At 35.8% G+C, this 22,653-nt stretch overlaps 2 protein-coding genes and 1 long non-coding RNA gene across 3 annotated transcripts in view; 1 reads left to right on the plus strand and 2 right to left on the minus strand.

Moving 5' to 3' along the window:
• Positions 1–13,722, plus strand: part of LOC111428054 (uncharacterized) — a 39,694-nt gene extending 25,972 nt beyond the window's left edge. The window contains exon 2 of the long non-coding RNA XR_002708033.2: positions 13,314–13,722. This is a non-coding gene — a long non-coding RNA (uncharacterized lncRNA). The remainder of the gene's footprint in view (positions 1–13,313) is intronic.
• LOC139429912 (uncharacterized) lies at positions 2,382–3,588 on the minus strand. The gene has a single exon (XM_071196296.1). It carries the CDS (start codon positions 3,351–3,353, stop codon positions 2,439–2,441), a length of 915 nt encoding a protein of 304 aa, XP_071052397.1. The 5' UTR covers positions 3,354–3,588; the 3' UTR covers positions 2,382–2,438.
• A 7,323-nt stretch (positions 13,723–21,045) lies between the features above and the next one.
• On the minus strand, positions 21,046–22,020 carry LOC111427697 (uncharacterized). The gene is made up of 2 exons (XM_023062934.2): positions 21,765–22,020; positions 21,046–21,714 (listed from the first exon to the last, which is right to left on the minus strand). The coding sequence occupies exons 1-2, from the start codon at positions 21,948–21,950 to the stop codon at positions 21,373–21,375; spliced, it is 528 nt and encodes a 175-aa protein (XP_022918702.2). The 5' UTR covers positions 21,951–22,020; the 3' UTR covers positions 21,046–21,372.
• Between the last annotated feature and the right edge of the window lie 633 nt (positions 22,021–22,653).

Raw genomic sequence — 22,653 nt, forward strand, 5'->3', positions numbered from 1 at the left:
AAAGTCCTATTTCAAAGTCCGTCGGATAGATGGCGCTCGTTGTCCGGGAAATTCTTGATGCGCTAAATTTAACGGTGTTGGTAAAACTGTAACGAATCTCACAGAACACTATATCGAAACACTTATGAAAACGGATGTAGAAATAAAATTAAGATTTTTTATTTTTGCCGCGATATTTTTTGTAACGTGAAAGAGGAGAGTAGAGCTGAAAACGGCCGTTCGGGGCGAAGAACACAGAGGAGACTGACGACTATTTTGAAAGCAACAGGAGCAACTATTTTAAATATTTTAATATTAATACGGGCGGCGAACGGCCGCGGCAATTACACTGTCGTTTTAACGAGAATCCGAGTTGGCCTGGCGGCCAACGACGCCGCCACCAGACGAATAATGTATTTAAAAAGAATCACCACACCGAACTTAATTAATAGAGTATAAGGCAATAACAATGTATTAGTTATTGTGATTGTGGTTTGGAATGAATTAATAAACATCTTCGTCAACATTATTATCAACCAAATTTTTAATTCAATAAAATGAAATAGTATGTAGAAATTTATTGGAGTTAAAGATGTTAAAATTTAGAGTTACAAAGAATACTTCAGTTCATGTTCAAAATGAAATGTGTAAAAACTAGAACTAACAAAATACCTAGAGTTAGAATCATTCGGGATTAGCCGTCTTTAGAAACATGTGGCTAAACCTAAATGATTTTAGTTCTAGATATAGTGTTAGTTCTAGTTTTAGACTAGCCGTCTTAAGAGACGTACGGCTTAACCCAAATGTTTCTAGGTCTAATGTTAGTTCTAGTGACAGTGCAAGTGGAAAGCTAGAATTAACACTATACCAAGAACTAGAATCATTTGGGTTTAGCCGTCTTTAGAGACGTGCGGCTAAACCCAAATGATTCTAGTTCTATGTATGGTGTTAGTTCTACATAGTAACACTACTAGTCTAAAACTACAACTAACACTATGTCTAGAACTAGAATCATTTGGGTTTAGCCGCACATCTCTAAAGACGGCTAAACCCAAATGATTCTAGTTCTTGGTATAGTGTTAATTCTAGCTTTCCACTTGCTCTACATAGTGACACTACTAGTCTAAAACTAAAACTAACACTATATCTAGAACTAGAATCATTTGGGTTTAGCCGCACATCTCTAAAGACGGCTAAATCTAAATGATTCTAATTCTAGGTATAGTGTTAGTTCTACATAGTAACAATGCTTGTGTAAAACTAGAACTAACACTAGACCTAAAACTAGAAACATTCGGGTTTAGCCGTACGTCATTAGACGCACGAAAACTAAAACTAACACTAGACCTAGAATTAGACAATAATGAAAAACATCCAATTTTCTGTTTATAGATGTCGAAGATACAACTTGTACTGATATCATAAAGAGCATCCAAATGCTGCATTAAAGCGATCCACTGAAACTATCTAGTTCTAGGTCTAATATTAGTTCTAGTTTTAATTGTTATTCAGCGTCAAAATGTGGTATATTTTTATTGAACGAAAAGTACTACTAACACTAGATCTAGAATTAGATAATAATGAGAAACATCCAGTTCTCTGATTATAGATGTCGAAGATACAACTTGTACTGATATCATAAACAGCATCTTTAAGTGCTGCAGTAAAGCGATCTACTGTGAGTAAATTTTTGCACAGAAGCAAACAATAATCTTGTACCCCGACGGAATCAGCAGAAACGTTGGTCTGTAACTGATAGAACTGGACCTCTGAGGAGATTCCTTTATAACAGTACACAGTACAAAAAAAAACCCTTGCTAGATACCATATCATCTGAACTTGAGTTCCTAGAATTAAATCTCTTTTTGCTCACATATGATGACGTTTTGTAAGAAAGTTAAGAAAGTCTATAGAAATCTTAATTTAATACTATGAATAATTTTTTGATTCCCCCATTTTGTAGGTGAATTTATTTTTTTTTATCTAAACCTTTTTAACTCACTTTCTAGGGACATAAATAACAAGGGTAATCTCTTAAAGCTGCCGGTTCTTCGGAAAGTCGAGACCTTCTAAAAATTCCTCCTTCAAGACAAATATTTGCGAGAAAGTTTATTGCTTAAAGTGCAAGTTGGAAGACTGAGTGTATATATACTGGATTTTTCGCACGCGGCGGGGGAGGCGTAACTCTTTTGCAATATTGGCTTCGGGGGGACCTTTGAATACGGGATTAGGGCAGTGTTTACCGGCCGTATTTACCTTTTTCGAGGATTGCGAAAAAGGCACCCCTTCTCTGTTTACCGTCGCTGAAAAAGTAGACGATTTAATTATACCCGGGGAGATGATAAAGTCACGGTGAGAGAATTGAGGGGGTTTTAACTCGTTCGATATTAGCATAATTTCAATTTGTGGGATATAGATTATTTTATTGTTTACTAATTTTACATTGAAAAAAAAATCTTTTAAATATTTGAAGGAGAATCCGGATTTATTTCCAACGTACCCATCACGTTGAATAAATGTAAAAGATCTTTCATCGCTGCAAATGAATTATCAATTTCTTTTCGTATTTCTTTAATTGCCTCTAAAAATATTTGCACTCCCATAGTGACCCCATCGGGTAATTTTTTAAGCAAAACATATCGACAGTGTGTAAAATTATCGGAGATTTTATCGTATTGGGCCGAAAACTTCGATAATTGTTTTTCCGATAACTTAGTGGTTGTTAAAAGTCTTTTGAAGTTGCCGCAAGCAACTCGAAAATCGTGTTTTCTATTTTCATAATCTCGATAATATTCGCCCAATCCCAATCTATTATCGAGAACGTTCGCCAATTTCTCTTTAAAATCGAAAACATTTTTCTCGGCAACGTTATTCGATAATTTATCTAAAACGTGATACATATCCGGACTTAAATTCGCGAAATTTTCCATTTCAAAAACCGATCTCAATTGATTACACATTCTAACCCTCGTTTTATTCTCTAATTCAACAGCTTCGATGTATTGAAGGAAAGATTCCAAAACAGTTTCAATTTTATCAATTTCATTTTGAAGAACCACATATTCGTCCCAAACCAAAGACTCCTCCACGTCCAATTTCGACATTTTTAGTACTAACTCGTTCATTTTTACTTTTAAGGAATCCCCAAATGGACGTTGTTTCCTCGTGAATGACGACGTCGATGTTTGATGTTTCGATTCGTCGGTTTCCTCGTTGATTCGTTGTAAAGTACATTTTGAACCGCATTTATGAAGGACTTCTTGATTGTTTTCGTAAGTTCGATGGAAATGTTCTTTTTCATCTTCAGTGTCGTCTTCGTAGATTATTACGGGTTGTTCGGAGGAGCTTGTAAATTTTAATAGTTTATTCATCATGTTTGATTTAAAAACTGATTAAAATTGAAAAATTGATTGACATAAATAAATATTTTTTTTGACATAATTAAAATGTTAAATTTGTTTGTTTTTTTAAACATTTTAGTTTGGAAAAATTATTCTTTAGGAATCCGTTAGGAAAATTACGTCCAGCTATACACCTAAATTGCCCGGCGTACGATGTGGTCGCGATAATATGCAAATCGGGGATTTATAAATATTCATTCGCGGGACAGATGCCGCTGTCGTCGTCGGTAGACCGGAATCGCAGTTCCGGTTCGACATGTCTTTTGTTTTCCGCAACGGTGGCGACGCCATACGGCCACTACGGTCGTCAATTGAACGGTTCTCGAATTAAATATGTATCCTGAATGGGGATCTGGTCGTAAATAAACCCTATCGACCTCACAGGATCAAGCATCAAAAGAAACTTGGTCAAAACATTTATAAGTACGATTAACTAAAGATATATTTAGTCGATTTGAAATAGTTAATTAATCAAATGGTTTTATTTGAGTTGCTTACCCGTTGTTGAATTCAAATCCAACTACCATAACAGTTTAATCGCCGTTACCGGACTAAAAACAAACGTTCGCCTTGACCACGAAATCGTGTCCAATTTATTTTTATTCCTGTTTAATGCAAATAGAAACTTCGCACGCCGCTGACCGCGGGCTCCAACTTCAAGTTTTCCAAACGTTTATTATCTCTCGCACGTAACTTACACTTACCCGCGGTGAGGAATCGCCTCCGTCGTATACATTTTCTCTTAAAGCTTATCTGATCTTACCTCACATTTTTTTTACACTAACTCACCTAACGAAAGAAGAAAAAAACCGTTCTGTCTCAGTCACTGAAGCTTTCCGTGCCCGTAATTACCAGCACCTTCTAACTCTAATTACCGTGACACCGCGACGCCCACCAACGCATCGCTAGAGAGGTTCACATGAAAATTTATTTATTTTCCTTTATGATCTATTAGAAATTAACGTGTAAAGGGGTCATTCACGTTGGCAGGTTGTTTAAATTTGTGGACGTTGAGGAAATGCGAACAAGATGGATGAGGTCATAAATTTGCCTAAGGAAAATCTTCACATAATGGGGCGGAGGAAATTTTTGTTTCTTATTCCGCCCACCCAAGTCGACGGCGACGACAACAACAGCCCTCGCAAAACACTAAACTGAACTTGTTTTTCCATCGAAATGGACAACCAAGCGTCCAGGATAAGCGATGTGACTTCAAATTATGATAATCTTTTGCTAAATCGACTCTTTTCCACCACATTAACTTCGTATTTGATTAAATGTTGTGAAAAATAAATACCTTCTTTGTAGATATTAGATATTTTTAAAACGTTTCTTTAGTACTAACACTAGCACAATCAGTAGAACTAACACTAGACTTAGAACTAGAAACATTTGGGTTTAGCCATGCGTCTCTCAAGACAGCTAAACCCGAATACTGTATCTAACATTAGTTCTGGTGATAGTGCTAGTGTTAGTTCTAGTTTTAGTTATCATTCAATGCTAGGTTGTTGCATACTTTTATTAAATTAAAACAAGAACCAACACTAGACCTAGAACTAGAATCATTCGGGTTTAGCCGTCTTGAGAGACTTGCGACTAAATCCGTATGTTTCTAGTTCTCGGTCTAGTGTTAGCTCTAGTTTTATACTAGCACTATCACTAGAACTAACACAAGACCTAGAACTACAATCATTCAGGTTTAGCCGTCTTGAGAGACGTGCGCCTAAATCCGAATGCTTCTAGTTCTAGGTCTAATGTTAGTTTTAGTGACAGTGGTAAGTAGCGCTCGTTAGCATAAGATCGCTATGTTGCAGAGCTGGGCAAACTACTTGAAAAAAATAGTGGATTATAACTACTAACTACTTTTAAAATATTATACTTAGGCCCACTTTTACCACCTCCTGATAAATTTATCCGATAAATAAATCCAGTTCTTAGCCAATGAGAGCGCTTAAAAGCGCCGGAACCATGGCAACTATCCTCTAGATAGTTTATCAGGAGGATGGTAAAAGTGGGCCTTAGATTACTAACTACCAAGCAGTTAGTAGTTAAATATCTAACTAATTTTTTAACTATAACTGCAAAAATGCATAAAAAGGTTTACAATAATAAATAAAGAAATGCAAAATAAAATAAACAACAATATATAAAGTTTATTTTAAAGGTAACTAGTTTCTAGTTAGTAGTTAACAACTGTTTGAATTGTTATACATAAATTATGCTTAAAAGTCAGATTCTTTTGGTACAAAAACACAAAACTGAAACTTATGAAGTAGGTATTAAGATTATTTAAAAATTTAAAGTTGTTTAAAAAATATAAAATATAATAAACACACAAACGTAGAATCTTGTAACTTAGAATGCATCAAGGGCGTACTTTACGGAATGAAAACTATAGACTTGTTCTAACACGACTTTGGTCACGTGATAGATACGTGATCGTCGTGGCCGAAGGGACCGCGCAATTCTTATTGGTCAACTGACGTGCTTGCCTAGTGCATAATTTTATTTAGGTTTAGTGTGTTGAATGAAATGTCTACAGGGTGTCCAAATTTCGATGGGTTTGCAGGGTATCTCAGTTATTATGAAAGATAGAAAGTTGCGACTTTCGCGAACCTGAGCTACTTTTTTGTGAAACTTACAATGGCGCAAACCAAATTTTCATAGCCCTCTTTGTTTTTGATATAAAGGAAGTGTTTGAAATTTGCGATTTTCAGACACCTCCTGTATCTCGGCTATCCGGAAACTTAGTAGGAAAGTAAAAACGGGTTCTAATAGATTATTTCACGTGGAATCCAATGGTGCACGTAGAATTTTTCTAGTCATCACGGTGTTTGAGTTATAAGCACAACTCAAATACTGAATACTCAATTTCTAAAATACTTAACTCTTTATAACTAAAAAACCGTGATGACTAGAAAAATTCTACGTGCACCATTAGATTCTACGTGAAAAAATCTATTAGAACCTGTTTTTACATTTCCGGGTAGCCGAGATACAGGGATTTCTGAAAATCGTAAAATTTGAAACACTTCCTATATATCAAAAACGAAAAGGACTATGAAAATTTGGTTTGCGCCATTGTAAGTTTCACAAAAAAGTAGCTCAGGTTCGCGAAAGCCGCAACTTTCTATCTTTCATAATAACCGGGATACCCTGCAAACCCATCGAAATTTTGACACCCTGTACATAAGTACATACTAGATATTTGGAAATACTTAAATAGTTAGAATACCTAAAGTAGTTAACAATGAGGAGTTAACTACTATCTTAACTACTTTCTGCGAATATTTTATGCCAGCATAAAATAATCGAGTATAACCACTAATAGAACGAAAGTAGTTAGAATACAACTACTTTTACACAAAAAGTAGTTGACCACGTAGTTAACTTTTTTGCCCAGCTCTGCTATGTTGCATATTTTTATTGAACTAAAACGAGAATTAACACTAGAACTAGAACTAGAATCATTCGGGTTTAGCCGTCTTGAGAGACGTGCGGCTAAACCAGAATGTTTCTAGTTCTGAGTATAGTGTTAATTCTACTTTTACAGTAGCACTATCACTAGAACTAACACTAGACCTAGAACTAGAATCATTCGAGTTTAGCCGTCTTGAAAGACGTCCGGCTAAATCCAAATGTTTCTAGTTCTCGGTCTAGTATTAGTTCTACTTTTACACTAGCACTATCACTGGAACTAACACAAGACCTAGAACTAGAATCATTCGGGTTTAGCCGTCTTGAGAGACGTGCGGCTAAACCCGAATGTTTCTAGTTCTGAGTATAGTGTTAGTTCTAGTTTTGCGCTAGCACTATCACTAGAACTAATACAAGACCTAGAACTAGAATCATTCGGGTTTAGCTGTCTTGAAAGACGTGCGGCTAAACTCGAATGTTTCTAGTTCTAAATCTATAAAATAGCATTTAAAATGTTCCTCTTTAAGAAAATTACAAATGCGCCAGTCGCGTATCTGGACGCGAATGTGTATTTACGGCCTCGCTTTTTAATCTAGATCGTTCCAGTAAACTGTTTTGTCGTACACGATACTTTGCCGTCACGGAATGGCATGTGGGAAATGCGAAAATGTCCTTGAAGTCGACACTTGCCGCCCAACGTACGTCTCAGATTGCAAATGTCGTTCATCGATCGACAGAAGACTTTTCTTTCTTTCGTTTCTCGGTAAAAGAAAAACAAAAAAGAAAGTTATAATGCGAGTTTCGTTGCAATAACGTTAGATAATCCCTACTTTTAAGAAGAATCTTTTTGAACTAAACGCGCAATATCCGCATTATTTGGCTGCAATAACCACAAAATGTTCCTTCCCAACGAAGCGGACTCGGAGCGAAACACGTTGGTTTTTAATAAAGGAGCCGCGCAAAAGCGGCGATTTAATAAAATGTAACAGGCGCCGACCGCTCTCTTCTTCGGCCAACTTTACCCCGGGAATTTACAGTCTGGCAAATCCCGACGGCAGTTATGAACCCGAACCGCGGTATAATAAACACATAAAATCGCCGACGATGAGGATATACTGGGAGCGAACGGGACTCTTCGTCTGGCCTCACCAGGTTTTTCTCCGCAAATATACGGCCTCTTCGGCGTGTCGTTTTATGGCCGTTTCGACGTTCCGCGGAATATGAAGAACGGCGATTCCACGTCCGCTAACCAAAAGGTTGGGACGCCACCCCGAGTAATTGAAAATGTTTACGAAACGGAATCGCCACATAAATGTTGGCTTTGTCATGTTAAACTAGACGGATGACCGCCTTAGATACCACACAGCCGACCGTTTTCTAAGATTTATTTTTATTAGGGTTTATTCAATGGGAACGATCTCCCCTATAACAAATTCTTCGAGCTTTACAATGTTCATAGAAAAGTATCTTGTCACAAAAAAAATTTTATTAAAAAAAATTCAACTATCAAAAAATAAGTATAGATTTGTTGCTAATTTCTTTGGTTCTTAGATGATCCAAACAGTTGTGTATTTGGATATCGTCATAGTCTAAAAACATTTTGCAAACTGATGATATCGTGAACAAATATCACTAGCACCCAAGATGGCAAAGCAGAAAGCAAATTCGCCTTCAGGTCATCATCACAGAGCTTTTAAATCTGAAACTGACAAATCCTTGAGGTGGCATTTATGAGGTCTATAAGTATGAAAGTTTACGAAACATTTCAACTTTGTTTATTGAGTCTAGTAGAGATTTGTGGGTGGCAGTAGCAAGTTGAAAAACTCTCTCAATGCTTGGGGAGGAGCAGCAAGTTGCCAGAAATGATTTTGTCCTCTAATTGAGCAGTACTACTCTTCTAGGTTCCTAGATTCTTAATTTTTGTAACATTTTTAAATTGATTTAAAATTATTTATCTCGTTTTGGATCTAGTAATATATTTTTTATGATAGAAGATTTAATGTGTTTCTTAGATGCAACGATCCGTAAACGTTTAACGTTCAGTTTCCGTCAAGTTGCCGAGTGTGTATCGTCGGTGTGTTGTTCTTGGCACAACGGTCAATAAAATTTTATTAACCGTGGTGTGTAGAGGGAGGGCGTCGAAGGCGTCCCGACGGCTTTACGTGGCGATAAAAAACATCTTCCGCGTCAGTGGCAGAATAATATAAGGGCCGACACCACATTAATTTAACGTCAGCGCCGATAATAAAAAGCAACCGCGGGGCCCACTCGATCCGAAAGCTCCTCCAGAATTGGCCACTCGGCGCAGAGGCGGCCGCCGTCGCCTCATAACTTATGGATACTGATGACTTCGGCAATGAGCCGCTTTGATACGGCCGCCCGGCACCTTGTTAGAGTTCCTGGAGGACGCGCGGGACGCCTCCGACGTCGCCGTCGCTACAGCCGCCGACCAAGAGGTCGCCTTGTTAAAATAAATTGGAAGTCGATGGGCTTTGATGTTCGATGTTTTCAGATGTTTACCTTCGCCCTTCGTACGAAGCTGCAAAGCTCCTTTATATACGACAGCCCCGGTTTCTAAGTGTATTCAAAACTCACCTCTTGTTTTCCTATGCTGATCACCATTGAAGCGAATGAGAACGCAAAAAAGAGAGGTATTTTGACTTTAAATAAAGGGGGATCTTACAACTTTGGTAGTCAATTGGAGGATTACCAAAATTTTTCTTGATCTAAAATTCATGATAGAAAAGAATTCTTTCGTGAGAATGTTTCCTTGATAAATTGATGTTTTGCGAAGCATATGTCGCCATGTAGATGTAGATGTAGCTTAGCGCGCCACTGCGCTCGTTGCGCCGTTATTGTTATCATTATCATTAAGCGCTCCACACGGTAATTACCGACCGGAAGGAAACGCAGCGGCGGCGCCGATCAGAGATTCATCTCGGATACATTTCATTATAATAATTTAGCATAATTTAAAAACGGTCAGCGCGTTTCGGCGAATTAGCCGCCACGGAGCCGCAGGTGGCGCTCGAGGCGAAACGCTTCACACAAACTCAAACATTATACACGCATTCCAAAACCGTGTGACACCAATTCATTTACTCAAATTAATTAATTTTATACTAAAACTAACACAAGACCTAGAACTAGAAATATTCCGTTTAACTTGTTGTGAACCAAAAATTTAAAAAATACCTTACTTAAAAAAACGGGCTACGACTACTATATTTTTTATAAAACAAATTATTAACGAAAATTATAAATAATATGACAAGTCAATATAAAAGATTGTAATTAATAAAATTGTTAATAAACAATATCATTTTGAAGAAGTCGTTCAATTATCTGATAATTAACATCGACGAGAAAAAGAGTGGTAATAACTGGTGGGTAAAAGGATTATTGTGCATATTTTCTAGAGTTGATTTCCCTTCAGAGATACAGACAGATTTGGGGAGAGTGTTTGTTAGCAACCTAACTACAGAATTTTTGGAACAAAGTGGTATCAAAATAATCCACAGCTCTGCATACCATCCTCAGTCGAATGCAGTAGTGAGATTTCATGGAGTGTTTAAAAGAATACTGAGAGCTTTGAGTTACGAACATGGAAAAGAGTGGGACGAGTACACTGATCAAGCATTATTTGCCGTAAGAAGTGCGGCACATGATTTCAGTCCTGCAGAGTTGTGTTATGGAAGGCAAATTAGATCTTCATTAAGTGTTGTAAAGTAATGTTGAAAGACTTATGGAATGGCAGAGATACTCACGAACCAGTAGTTAGTTATGTATTGAAATTACTTGAACGATTGAAAAACATGTAAGAAATTGTAGAAATTAGTATGAAAGAAGCACAAAATAGAGAAAAGAAAGTTATTTACAAAGAAGGGGATAAAGTGATGATATATCAGCCAGCTAGAACGAATAAATTACAAATGCAATGGGAAGGTCCAAAGAAATTAGTAAGGAAAATATCAGATACTAACTACGTATTAGAAGAACTAACTGGAAGAAGAAAGCAAATCCTTGTACATGTAAATTTATTGAAACCTTATTATGAAAAACCTGAAATAGTTGCGATGTACGTAACATCTTCGGGGGAAGAAGAAACAGAAATGAATATATATGAAAGTGGAAGAAACTTTACTGGCTACGGAAGTTTTACAACAATTAAAGGGAATTGGAGAATTTACAGAACAGCAAAAGAGGGATTTGGAGAATTTCCTGGGTTATTTTCAAGTCCCCCTGGTAGAACCAATTTGGTTCAACATGATATTGCTTTGAAAGAAGAAAGGATTATCAGAACCAAGCCGTATTCACAATCTCCGAGAGAACAAGAAATTATAGACGAAGAAATAGATAAAATGCTTAACTTAGGTGTAATTAAACCAAGTGACAGTCCATATTCGTCGCCGATGATTATAATAGAAATAGAAGGTAAAGAACCAAGACCAGTAATAGATTATCGAGTTTTAAATGCTATTTTCATACCTCAACAATACCCAGTACCTAACATAGAAGCTTGTGTGGAACGGTGTAGTAACACAAAATATTTAAGTCTGATAGATGTTGTACGAGCTTATTGGCAAATTGGAATGACTGAGCGTGCAAGTAAATATGCAGCTTTTATAACGCATCGAGGAGTATTTGAACCAATAACTTTGCCATTCGGACTTCAATCCGCTCCATTTTCTGTTCAAAGATTAATGTATAAAATTCTGGAAGGTTATAACGAATTTGCCGAACCTTATTTAGATGATATAGCAATACATTCAATGACATGGAAAGATCATTTGAAACATTTGCGACCTGTGTTTACAGCTATGGATAAGGCAGGTTTTACAATAAAGGCAAAGAAATGTGAGTGGGGAAAAGCTCAAGTTGTTCTCAAGGTCGAAAAGAATTTCGACGACCGGTAACAAAAAAAGATGTTAGAATCTTTTTAGGGGTAACTGGATATTATAACCATTACATACCAAATTATGCAGAAATTATTAGTCCTTTACCAGACGCTTTACGAAAAGGAGCCAAAAACAAGGTTGAATGGGATGAATAGAAGAAAAATGCATTTAATAATTTAAAACAAGCATTAACTAGTAGTAAAGTGTTAAAAGCTTATAAAAGAAAATTTATAGTACAAACTGATTGTTCAAAACGATGAATAGGTGTTACTTTATCCCAACGTGATGACGACAATAAAGCAAAAAGCTAACTGAGAGAACAAGCTTACAGTGCAAGCGAGTTAGAATGTGTCGCATTAGTTTGGGCAGTAAATAAATTAAAACCGTACATATATTTAACTCATTTTATTATTGAAACAGATCATTGTCCTCTGACTTGGTTAAAACAAATGAGTAAATAAAACGCTAGACTTTTAAGATGAGCGCTTACTTTACAAATGTTAAATTTTACGATAGTTTATAAGCCTGGAAAAATATATGGCAAAAAGTTATTGTTTTGTGACTTAAATATAAGACGAATTTATCATGTTATTATTTACACAATGTTTTCAATCAGTCCTTTGGATGCCAGAAATATAGATTTCACCGGGGGCAAATTGTTGTGAACCAAAATATTAAAAAAAACCCTAGTTAAAAAAGTGGGCTACGACTACTGTATTTTTTATAAAAAACTATTAACGAAAAATATAAATAATATGACAAGTCAATATAAAAGATTGATAATTAATTTTGCAATTAATAAAATTGTTAATAAATATCATTTTGAAGAAGTCGTTCAATTTTCTGATAATTAACATCGACGAGAAAAAGAGTGGTAATAAGCTGTACCTCTCTTAAGACGGATGGTAGGTGATAGGTAGCGCTAGTTAGCATAAAATATCACTATGTTGCATATTTTTATTGAACTAAAACTAGAACTAACGCTAAACCTAGAATGATTAGTACAATGATTCTACTTCTATAATTTGAAAACACTCCTCCGAATTAAAAAAATAGAGTATAGTGAGTAATTTTTCTTTTTGAGAAAAATTCTTTTGAAATTTACCAACGTTTCGTGAAAGTTCGAGGATCGTAGCAGATGGCGCTAGAAGCCTTAACTCGCTAAGAGCGTAAACAGTTAAAAAGTCCGCTAAGTACCCTTATTTTGACTTGTAAATGGCCGTATATGTCCGACGAAGCGCGCCCCAGAGGGCCGTCTCCGAGAGGTGCCAGCCTCTTTATGAAATCGGGATTATGCAGATTTGCAATAACTTTTCTTTTAATGCCCCTCTACAATTTTTGAGTGCCTTCCTCTTCTCCGGGACGCCTAATAGGATTTATCCAGCTCCACTCTTCGACGCTTTCTCCGCCGTCGGCCCTTTTTCTAAATAAATAAGTCACTCGGCGAGTTTCTCTCGGAAAATGGAAATTCACTATCTTAAATTTGCGGTTATTTCTTTCGCATTTCAAAAATGCTTAATTGTCTTAAGATTTTATAGAGATTAATAAACAAATTATGTTTTAATAATGTTGTTTATAAATATTTTATTAAAATTTATTTTTTATTTTATTTTTTTAGGCGCAACGTCATCAGGTGCTATAGAAGAAGAAAAATTCACATCTGGAAGTCCTGCTGCGACATTCACAACCCCCAAAATCCGTGGGATAACACCGAAATTCCCCGCACTTGGAAAAAATATTTCTCATCCCGACAAGTGCCGTATATATTTTCATAAATTTCCTGCGACCCTCACTTATGAACTCTCTCATACATGTGGTGAAACGAAGAGGATCGAAGTCAAAAGAGGATGGTACCATACAGACACGCGAGGACGTTTCTAACGGCACTGTTCCGGACCAGAGAATGCACGAGAAAACTTTTCACATAACATCTAACATAACTCCATAACCGTATTTTATATCTTACGTTTTTTTTCTGTCTGAATAAAGTTTAGATGAACTGAGTAAATAAATCTTTCGAACCATAATATGAGTGTATTTGTGTTTATCAATTTCAAAAAAATTGTTTTTTATGTTATCCACTTGGATCCGAATCCTTGTTAATCGAGCCGGGAGAACCGGGCGAATCCAAGCCATCCCGTGGTCCTTCTTGCATAAATTCCGAATGCAAATTAGAAATAAATTAAATATTAAAATTACGGCGAGAAGAAAAAGGGGCCAGAGGGCCCGGAACAGAACGGAAGGACGAACGTCTCGTCCTGCTCTGATTGATTATGTATGCAGCGAGGAAAATTTAAACCCCTAATGAAGAAATATGCCTCTTTTTGGTAGGCACGCGAGCGAAATTACTTCTTCTCGGGATCCAAAGCGGCTGCGTGCGGACGCAGGTGGCACCCTTCAACCTCAAGAACCTGCGGATTTATCCATTTACATGTATAATCTTACCCCAAGAACAAGTTCACAAAAGATTTTTTTTTAACGGAATATATATTTTAATCATGAATTTTTAACATAGCAATTCAGTTTTTCTTCATTTAGTTTTAGGTTATGAACAGATTCATTGTCACTATAATAAAGTTGTTAGAGATAAGATACTAACTTATTCTTGCCTGGGAAGTATTTTGCACAGCTAGTATCTGAGGTTGATCAGATTATAGAGCTTCCATTCCTAAATTTGGAATTGAGTTATTATTCCTAAAATTAAAAGCTCACCATTTTATTGAACCCAGCATTCTACTGCTTAAGTTTCTCAAAGCTTCTTCCTTTCGGAGCGAACTCAGTTTCTATCAACAACCACACTTCTGATAAAATTACAGTTAAATACGAAATCCCACAAAGATCCTAGTACAGATCTTCCAGTCCGTTGCTGTTTTTGATATTGATCAATGACATGCCTATCTGCCTACCAAAAAACTCGGAGGTTGTACTTTATGCGGATGATACAGCAACTATAAATACCTGCCCTAATTTAAATACTCTTGATCAGTGAATCCGTCCAAATTCCTCCAAATCTCACTCAGCCGATTAAATATCTGGGAGTGATACTTGATTCCAAGCTAACGTGGAAGGCTCATGTACTGAGCTTGGTCAGGAAGTTAAATAAATGTATTTTTGCAATTAGAAATCTGATAAATATAGTACCATTTGACACTTTAACACCCACAAGTGTCCTACGCCATTCTATGTTGCTCACGCTGCACTTTTCGAATGCAAAGGAGATGCTTGAGAGTCATGACTGGTTTGTGCTTTGCCGAATGCTGCAGAACCAAATTCTCTGACCTGAATATTCTGACTGTTCCGTTTATGTATATTTTAATACATTAAAAATAATCCAACCTCATATCGTAAAGTGAGCTATAAACACAATCATCAAAGTAGAAATAATAACGATATTGAAATAAATTTTACACGTACTGTGAGAGCTCGAGATGGTGTGAACTATTACGCCGCCCAGCTGTTAATGATAATAATAATCTACCTTGGATTTAAAAGTTTCTATGGCATTGATGAATACCTCAAAAATAATTTCAATGACTTGGAGGACTTGCCGATGGCATTGTCATAGTTGTAATCGTGCATTTTTTGTTGTAACATCTTGCAACTTTTATTTGTTTATTTTATCTTGTTTTGTTTTATTGTTATTTTTTGCTTGCTGTAGTCAGCTCCTATTAATTGCATTGTATTTTTATGAACTAATTTCGTACGAATTTTGTTGTATTTTTGGCTTATATTTTATGTACTAGGTGACGAGTGTAAGAGAAATGTTTAACACAATAAAGAATCTATCTATCTATCTAAATTGCAGTGGGTAAAAAATGTTACCTTGTAGAAATGAATATATGGATGGCTTCATCAAAAAGCGATCTGATACTCTTAGTGACGATACACTTGGGCCTAGAATACCACGTTTTCTTTGTATTATGTCATGACAGAATAGTGCTAGATGGCCGAAGAACTTGGCCATTGAATCAATCTATAGAATCTAGTGATCTCAACTATCATAACATCTTTTTACTTGAGATTCTGATAAACAAAACTAACCTTACCTAACGTTTCACGTTTTTTTAAACTAACCTTTCACGGTTTGATTGACATTTCAAAAGAAAATTAATCTTACATAAAATTTTTTTTATCGTATAATTGCCATTTCAAAAGAAAACGAATAACTTACTCAACATTCTTTCCTGGATGATTTATATTTGTAAATAAAACTAACCTTACCCAATATTTCTGTTTGGGTGTTAAAGACTTTGGTAAACAAATCATCTTTCTTAATATCTGCCAATATCGTCCTTGGACTTTTTCAATGTTATCTACATCATACCACAAGATTATTTCTGTCATGACTTGGAGAACTTTTGAGTTTCTTGCTTGCAGCTATTATTTTGGCACAATTTGGAAGTTGTTCGGATTTTTCATTTTCAACTATAGAGTTATTAGATTCTTAGAGTAATTCATGAAGTGCGATCAAACCTGGAATAGCGTAATCTATTTCGTTAAAGAGGTGTTAGCTGATTTGTTACAATGTTATCAAGATAGAAGCCTTTTAAAGAAATATTAGTTAATTTACTATGATTTATTACGTTAATATCACAGAAAATTTAATATAAATTGTAACAACTCGAATATTTAACAATACTGAGTAATAATAGTGGACAGAGAGTAGAAGCAAAAAAAAAGAATTGTAGGTAGAGAATCCAGGACGTTGTTCACCCTCCTAAGTTATGATAAGTACGCGTTTTATACGGAGATACCGGCCCATGATGTGCTGAATTCATACATGCGAATGCGGGCTTATCTCCAGGTTTACGGACAGGGTCGGCTTTTCTGTATTTTTACAGCGTCTCTCACGCCACCTACCATACCCCCTTCCACGATTTTTGACGATCCGATCGTTGAAATATCCTCCTTGTGGAGCAACAGGGGAAAAGACCGTGACGTCGTCGCCGTGCTCGGTTTTCTAAACAACCATCCCGCGTGGAAATACGCACGTTTTTCTTGAGTAGGGGTAATACCTCGAGGGTGGAGGTAAAACGATTTTTGAACGATTCGATGACGATAAGTCAATTTTATGGGGAATTTCTTGATATTACAGATTCAATAAGATGCTTCCATAAAGAACAATCATATAAATTTTTTTTTAATCTTTAAATACTTTTTAGCTTACATCTTCGATGTATGAAACATACATGAGACCGAGTTTACAAATGAATACAGCCGTTGAACATACTTATAATATCAATGCGGCGCGCCCTCTCAACGAAGAGGCGCAGTCTACATCGACGGTGCGCCCCCTGCGAACAAGTCCCGAACCTCTTGCGCCCGTCGTCGTCGGCGCGGACATACAGAATGGCCATATTAACTTGATAATTAGGTGTGTTATCCGACTTGCAGATGAGCGACTGTGAACCTCTCTGAATAAAAAGTGTTGCGCCCCCCTTTTGTGGCGGTATAAAATCGGGTGGGCCCCACGAGAACGATCCACTTCGTCCCACGACATTGTAGAGGGCGCGCTAAAATCACACCACCATCTTTTGTGAGACTTAAACGTATCGTTTTCAAAATTATATTAACAATTAGTGTTGTCGTAAAATTAAAGTGTTCTTAATCTTTCAACAATCGCTTTGATATTCTTGTAAAATCCCACGGTTCTTAGAAGAGAACACCCGATGTAACTAAAAATTGTACTATAATAGCCGTCGACAACAGAAAAGAAAAACAGGCACCGACTTTTATGCAAATGATGGCATTTTTTTTTCATTTTACGGCGTGATTAAGTTGAAAAGTGCGTGTCCGTCACACTTATTAATCAAACGACTTCAAAGGGCCGAAGGCGACGCCACCCTCGCGGCCCCAAACTGTCCTCGGCTCGTGTCGGGTCCATTATTAATACACCTTTTGACGCAACGAGTGTGTTTAAGGGGGGTAGATTGTTCTCGAGATTGTCCCTTATTACTGCTGCTTTGCATTTTTATTTTACCTTCATAGCTTGAACGTCGTCTCCCCTTCCTTCCTTATTCCTTCATCGTCGTTTCTTTACTCGTCGGTTATTATTTTTACTTCCCACGTTTCCTTTTTTTCCCACCTCTTCGTCTTATTGCTAAACAAGCAGCAGTAATTAATTTACAATTTTTCAAATCGACCGCGTTGGTTTAACGACCAAAAGGTACAATTTGTATAAATAGATTGAAGGAAAAAAAGATCTTTTTATGGATATTTAGATACGAATTTTTTTGAAGTAACGAAGCGGAAGAAGGTCGAATTAAATTGAAGATTTTCATAAGAAATAAAGTTATTCTAGTAACATTTCACACATCAATCCAAACTGAAAACCTCCGTCATCGCTGTATCAATGTACATACTATTTAGATGCCAAAGGAGCGTCTAATGTCCTTGCACGTTTCCGTACGTGGTCGTTAGAACATGAGAAGAATATTGACGTTATCTCGAGACATCGTTGGTTTAAACTTTGCCGACTAAAGAAAACTCTTTTTGGTTCCCACTGAAACATTATCCTTCGATTTCATTCCATCTCCATCGTTTTTATTGTTTCAATTCATTTTACCTTGCTTTGAAATCTATGGTAAAGTAAGGAAAAAACGATAAATAAGCACTTGGGCGCCATATCTGTGGGTGCGTCTGACCTTGTAACAGTCACGTAGGTACTCATACACGGACGTCTCTAAAGATGTCCTGAAAGAGCATCGGTTGCATGATAATCAACGGTAGCATGTGACGGTATTTGGAGAGCCCAAAGTCGAAGGAAACTTAAACGTACGTGTTCAGACTGAGTGGTTTAATGTAGTCGAATGTTTTTCAACGGGTAAAGTAATAATAATAAACAACCATGGGGGTTGGCTTGTTTACGACCGATATTATTAGAATAGCAATGTTACAAAGAAAAATAAATAAAGAGGAAAGGGAAGTTGTTAATTAAAACAATAAATTTATTCTTATAAATATACATTCTAAGATATAATAGATATAAATACTTTCTTAAGAACATTGTCATAAATTAAGAAATGAATCAAAAAAGAAGCCGAGGTTGCTTGCGGTAATAATCTAGATCGTTAAATATATATTAGCTGATCTACTACAATATACAATGTCATAAAAACAATAGCCGAGGTCGCTTGCGGCCGAGGCTCCATAATTTACATCATTAAAGAGACATTGGTTAATTTATTACAATGTTATAAAGGCAAAAGCCGAGGTCGCTTGCGGCCGAGGCTCTATAATTATCTCCGTTAAAGAGATATTACTTGATTTAGCAATGCCATAGAATTAAAAGCTGAGGTTGCTTGACCGAGGCAATAACAATAGAAAATTAACAATATTATTGAAGTATTTATAATCAAATCCGATATATAATATCTTAGAAACAATCATCGATGCAATACAATAACCGAGATAAAATTTAAATTGAAAGTGATCTTGCAGTTTTAGTAAGTCCACAAAATTTCCGGTCTGAAAAGAACTCATCAAATGTGAAAGGATACTTTGTTTTAACAATAATAATGCAAAATACACACTTTTGCTTAAAAGCAAGTTTTCTCATATTGTTATATTGGCTTAAAACTGTTCGTAAAATTTGCTCTCTAATTACACTGTGCTGCAAGATTTTTGTACATTTGATGAGTTGAGTGTTTTTACTTAATTTTGGGTTGCTGATTTCAAATATGTCTTTTATTTTTCTGTAACACGTCACTTTTTTTTATTCAGGTGTCTCATTGCTGCTGGACATAGGATTTTATAGGGAAACTATAGATGTAATGAATTTGAATTTGATATTTGACACCTTGATATAAGGTCTATCTTTTGGTGTCTTTTATTTCCGGTCCAAATATCAAATTTATTGCATCCATAGTTTCCCTAGAAATTCCTAAGTCTCGCAACCTGAAAAAAAACGTGACGTGTTACAAAAAATGGAAGGCATATTTGAAATCAGCAACCCAAAGTTAACTAAAAACACTCAACTAATCTACTGTACACAACAAAAAATTAAAGTTTGCAGCACAGTGTTATGGCACACAGCTAAATTAATTAATGAATAGTTCCAGGTGTTTAAATAAAAAGGCTCTTTCTGAACCTGCCAGATTTTTAATTCGTAAATTAGCCACGGAACCTTTCCAACCTCAGTTCACACATACTGCCAGAAAAACCAAAAGTATTCTTTGCCAATGAAATGTTGTCACTATCATGATTATGATATGTATTACTTACAAGGTCCATAAAATCTATTTCCATGGAAAATTCTTTGTTTTTGTAAAACCGTTTCATCAACAAGAAGGTTCACTAAAATCTTTTTTGTAGAGGTTTGTACTCGTATAGCGAACAATGTAGGCGGTAATAAATTTTGCCATGCTTTTCGTACATAATTATAGGCTCGTACAGAATAACAATGTACACTTAATGCAAATCCTCTTAGTTCTAGTGCAAATTTTCTCTCACATTTTCTCTCTAATTTTCTTATATTTCGCAGAGTAGCCACATCAGGAGATATTATTTCACTGCCATAACGAGGAGAATTGAATTTTCTTTTCCTTGAACTAAAACTAGAACTAATCCTGGACCTAGAACTAGAAACCACGACAATGTCCTCTTGGAAGAATTCTTACAACCTTCCCATTCGTGGCGGGTTGTTCTTCGTCAAAAGAGCTGTTCATAGCTTTTTGGTATATTTCGTCTTTTCTGCTCATCATTACATTTGTCTTCAAATCGTTTCCTATTCCCATTTCTCATCCATTGTATTTCTGTCCCTTAATAACCACACTTTCTCCCTTACCTTATCTGCTCATCACCAGTAAACTTGCTATTTCTCTAATTATCGTATTCCTCTTCTCTACTGTCATCTTCCCATCTCTATCCAGACTATATCTCGCACGTTATTTTAACTCCACTGTTTTGTACTGCAAAATTATCACCATATTCGCGTATTCAGCGTTAGATTGTTGTATATTCTTATACAACTCTTTATGTTCTTTATATCTTTTATGGAAATAAAACTAGAACTAACACTAGACTAAAACTATAACTAATACTAGACTTAGAAGTAACACTTAGAACTAGAAAGTTTCTGGTTTAGCCATCTTGAGAGACACACGGTTAAAACCAAATGTTTCTAGTTCTAAAACTTCCTTTTTGTTCAAGTTTTTGATATTAACACCAAGAAGATCGTGATTAGCGAAATACAAAGTAAAATTCAAAATACAATAACTCGCGATCAAAATTAACTTAGAAGTATCATTTATGTAATTTCACGCCATCTAGGGTTGAGTAGAATAATGAAAACGCACTTAGTCCTTGATACTTTAATAAAAAGTGATAAATTAATAAATAATTAATTAATTACAGTAAAAATAAAATTCAATTAAAATGAAAATATTAGGAAATTAGGATTTAAATCGAGTGAAAGAAAAAATAAAAATAAGATTGTTAAATAACAAATATTTGTTGCTCAACAAATATTTTTTTTATCTCACTTTACTTTATTCGTTCTTGCAAACAAAATCGTTCTCGGTCTATGTTAATTAGTTCATGTTCGTGCGAAGGCGTTTACATGCAAATTACATGTTGTAGGAGTTATCAAACGTTTCCTTACATTAACGGTTAAAAAAAGAGGATTAATTTTTTACACTAGGGGAAAATATTTTTAGTGAAAAATTATATCAACACTTTTAATCTGTAGGTACTGATAGTCGCGGTGTTGTTGGTACCCTCGGCTGTCTACTTCTACAAAACTTAAATGTAACAACGTTCCACCAGAATCTAAAAAAGTTTCTACACAATCTTCCACGCACAAAAACCACTTGGGGTTGTTGTCTAGTTGGAAGAGTCGTTCTAATTATATCGATAGGTCTTCTACTATCATCGTATTCGTCATAAATAATCGTTTGCATGACGCCTTCAACCATATAAGGATCAGATTGGGTTTTACCATCTTTATATTTAGCGTTATGATATAAAGTCTTCATATCTCTTTCGTAATATTTATAGTTTAAAACTCTTAATAATCGACCCTTAAAAAATAAGTAAATAAAAATAAGGTATTATTTATTGTTGAAATTACTTCAAATTCGTCCCAATTCCTATTCTCCAAAGGATTTGTCATAACCGATCTCGTAGCGAGTTGTCTACATGTTTTCGCACGTCTTAATGAAATATATGAGTATTTACTGCTCGTGCAACTCATATAATCATCGTCGTCATCGGATGGTGCATCTTTGGGGTGAGATCGCGATGACGAAGGTTCCATGGTTTATGAAGTAACGTCATGGTTGATGTTTTAAAAACGTTTTTTTGATGGTTCTTGACAAATGATTAATTAATGTTAATTGTAGGTTATATAACTTATTATCCAATTACCAATCTTATTTAGCTAATTACCCGGCAATAAATAAAGTGCGGCACGCACGACCACTTCACGGTATTGTTCCCAATTGCACAAATACGCATTACCAATGCAAATTATCGCATGGCACAACTTTTAAAGCGGTTAATTTAATTTCCTCTCCGCGGCAAAATCGGCGTTTGCGGTCTCGTATACAAATTAAAACCGATTATAACTGGATTTCAACTTTTTTTTTCTAAACATATGTAAAATATGGTAGTTATTAGTAGTGAAAGGAAAATAGTTTTTAAATAACATAATTCTAACCGACAGAATGGACTAATAACGACATAACTCTCAATTAAGCGTAAAAACTAAAAATAACTAACGCGACCTTAATAAATCAAACCCAATCAGCATCCAAAGTTGAAAGTGGTATTTATAAGTTGGTGTATTCGGGGTCGCAATTCTATACTAACGATTCTTAATACCCGATATTAACTCTGGTGCTTACAATGCGTGGTCTAGGGACACATATAGAAAGTCATATGGTTGGCTATTAAACGGGAAGTAAACTTGGTGTATAAAGCGACAGTTGTGCGGATTTGTCACTTTTCTATGTGGCAGT

This window comes from Onthophagus taurus, chromosome 6 (assembly GCF_036711975.1).
Source record: "Onthophagus taurus isolate NC chromosome 6, IU_Otau_3.0, whole genome shotgun sequence".
In the NCBI taxonomy this organism is placed as follows: Eukaryota; Metazoa; Arthropoda; class Insecta; order Coleoptera; family Scarabaeidae; genus Onthophagus; species Onthophagus taurus.

Excerpts from the sequence above, each read along its gene's own strand:
- LOC111427697 (XM_023062934.2), bottom strand. The coding sequence starts at position 21,950 with ATGGAACCTTCGTCATCGCGATCTCACCCCAAAGATGCACCATCCGAT. Across the intron at positions 21,715-21,764 it reads GGAATTGGGACGAATTTGAA|GGTCGATTATTAAGAGTTTT; the intron begins GTAATTTCAACA and ends TTATTTTTTAAG.
- LOC139429912 (XM_071196296.1), bottom strand. The coding sequence starts at position 3,353 with ATGATGAATAAACTATTAAAATTTACAAGCTCCTCCGAACAACCCGTA.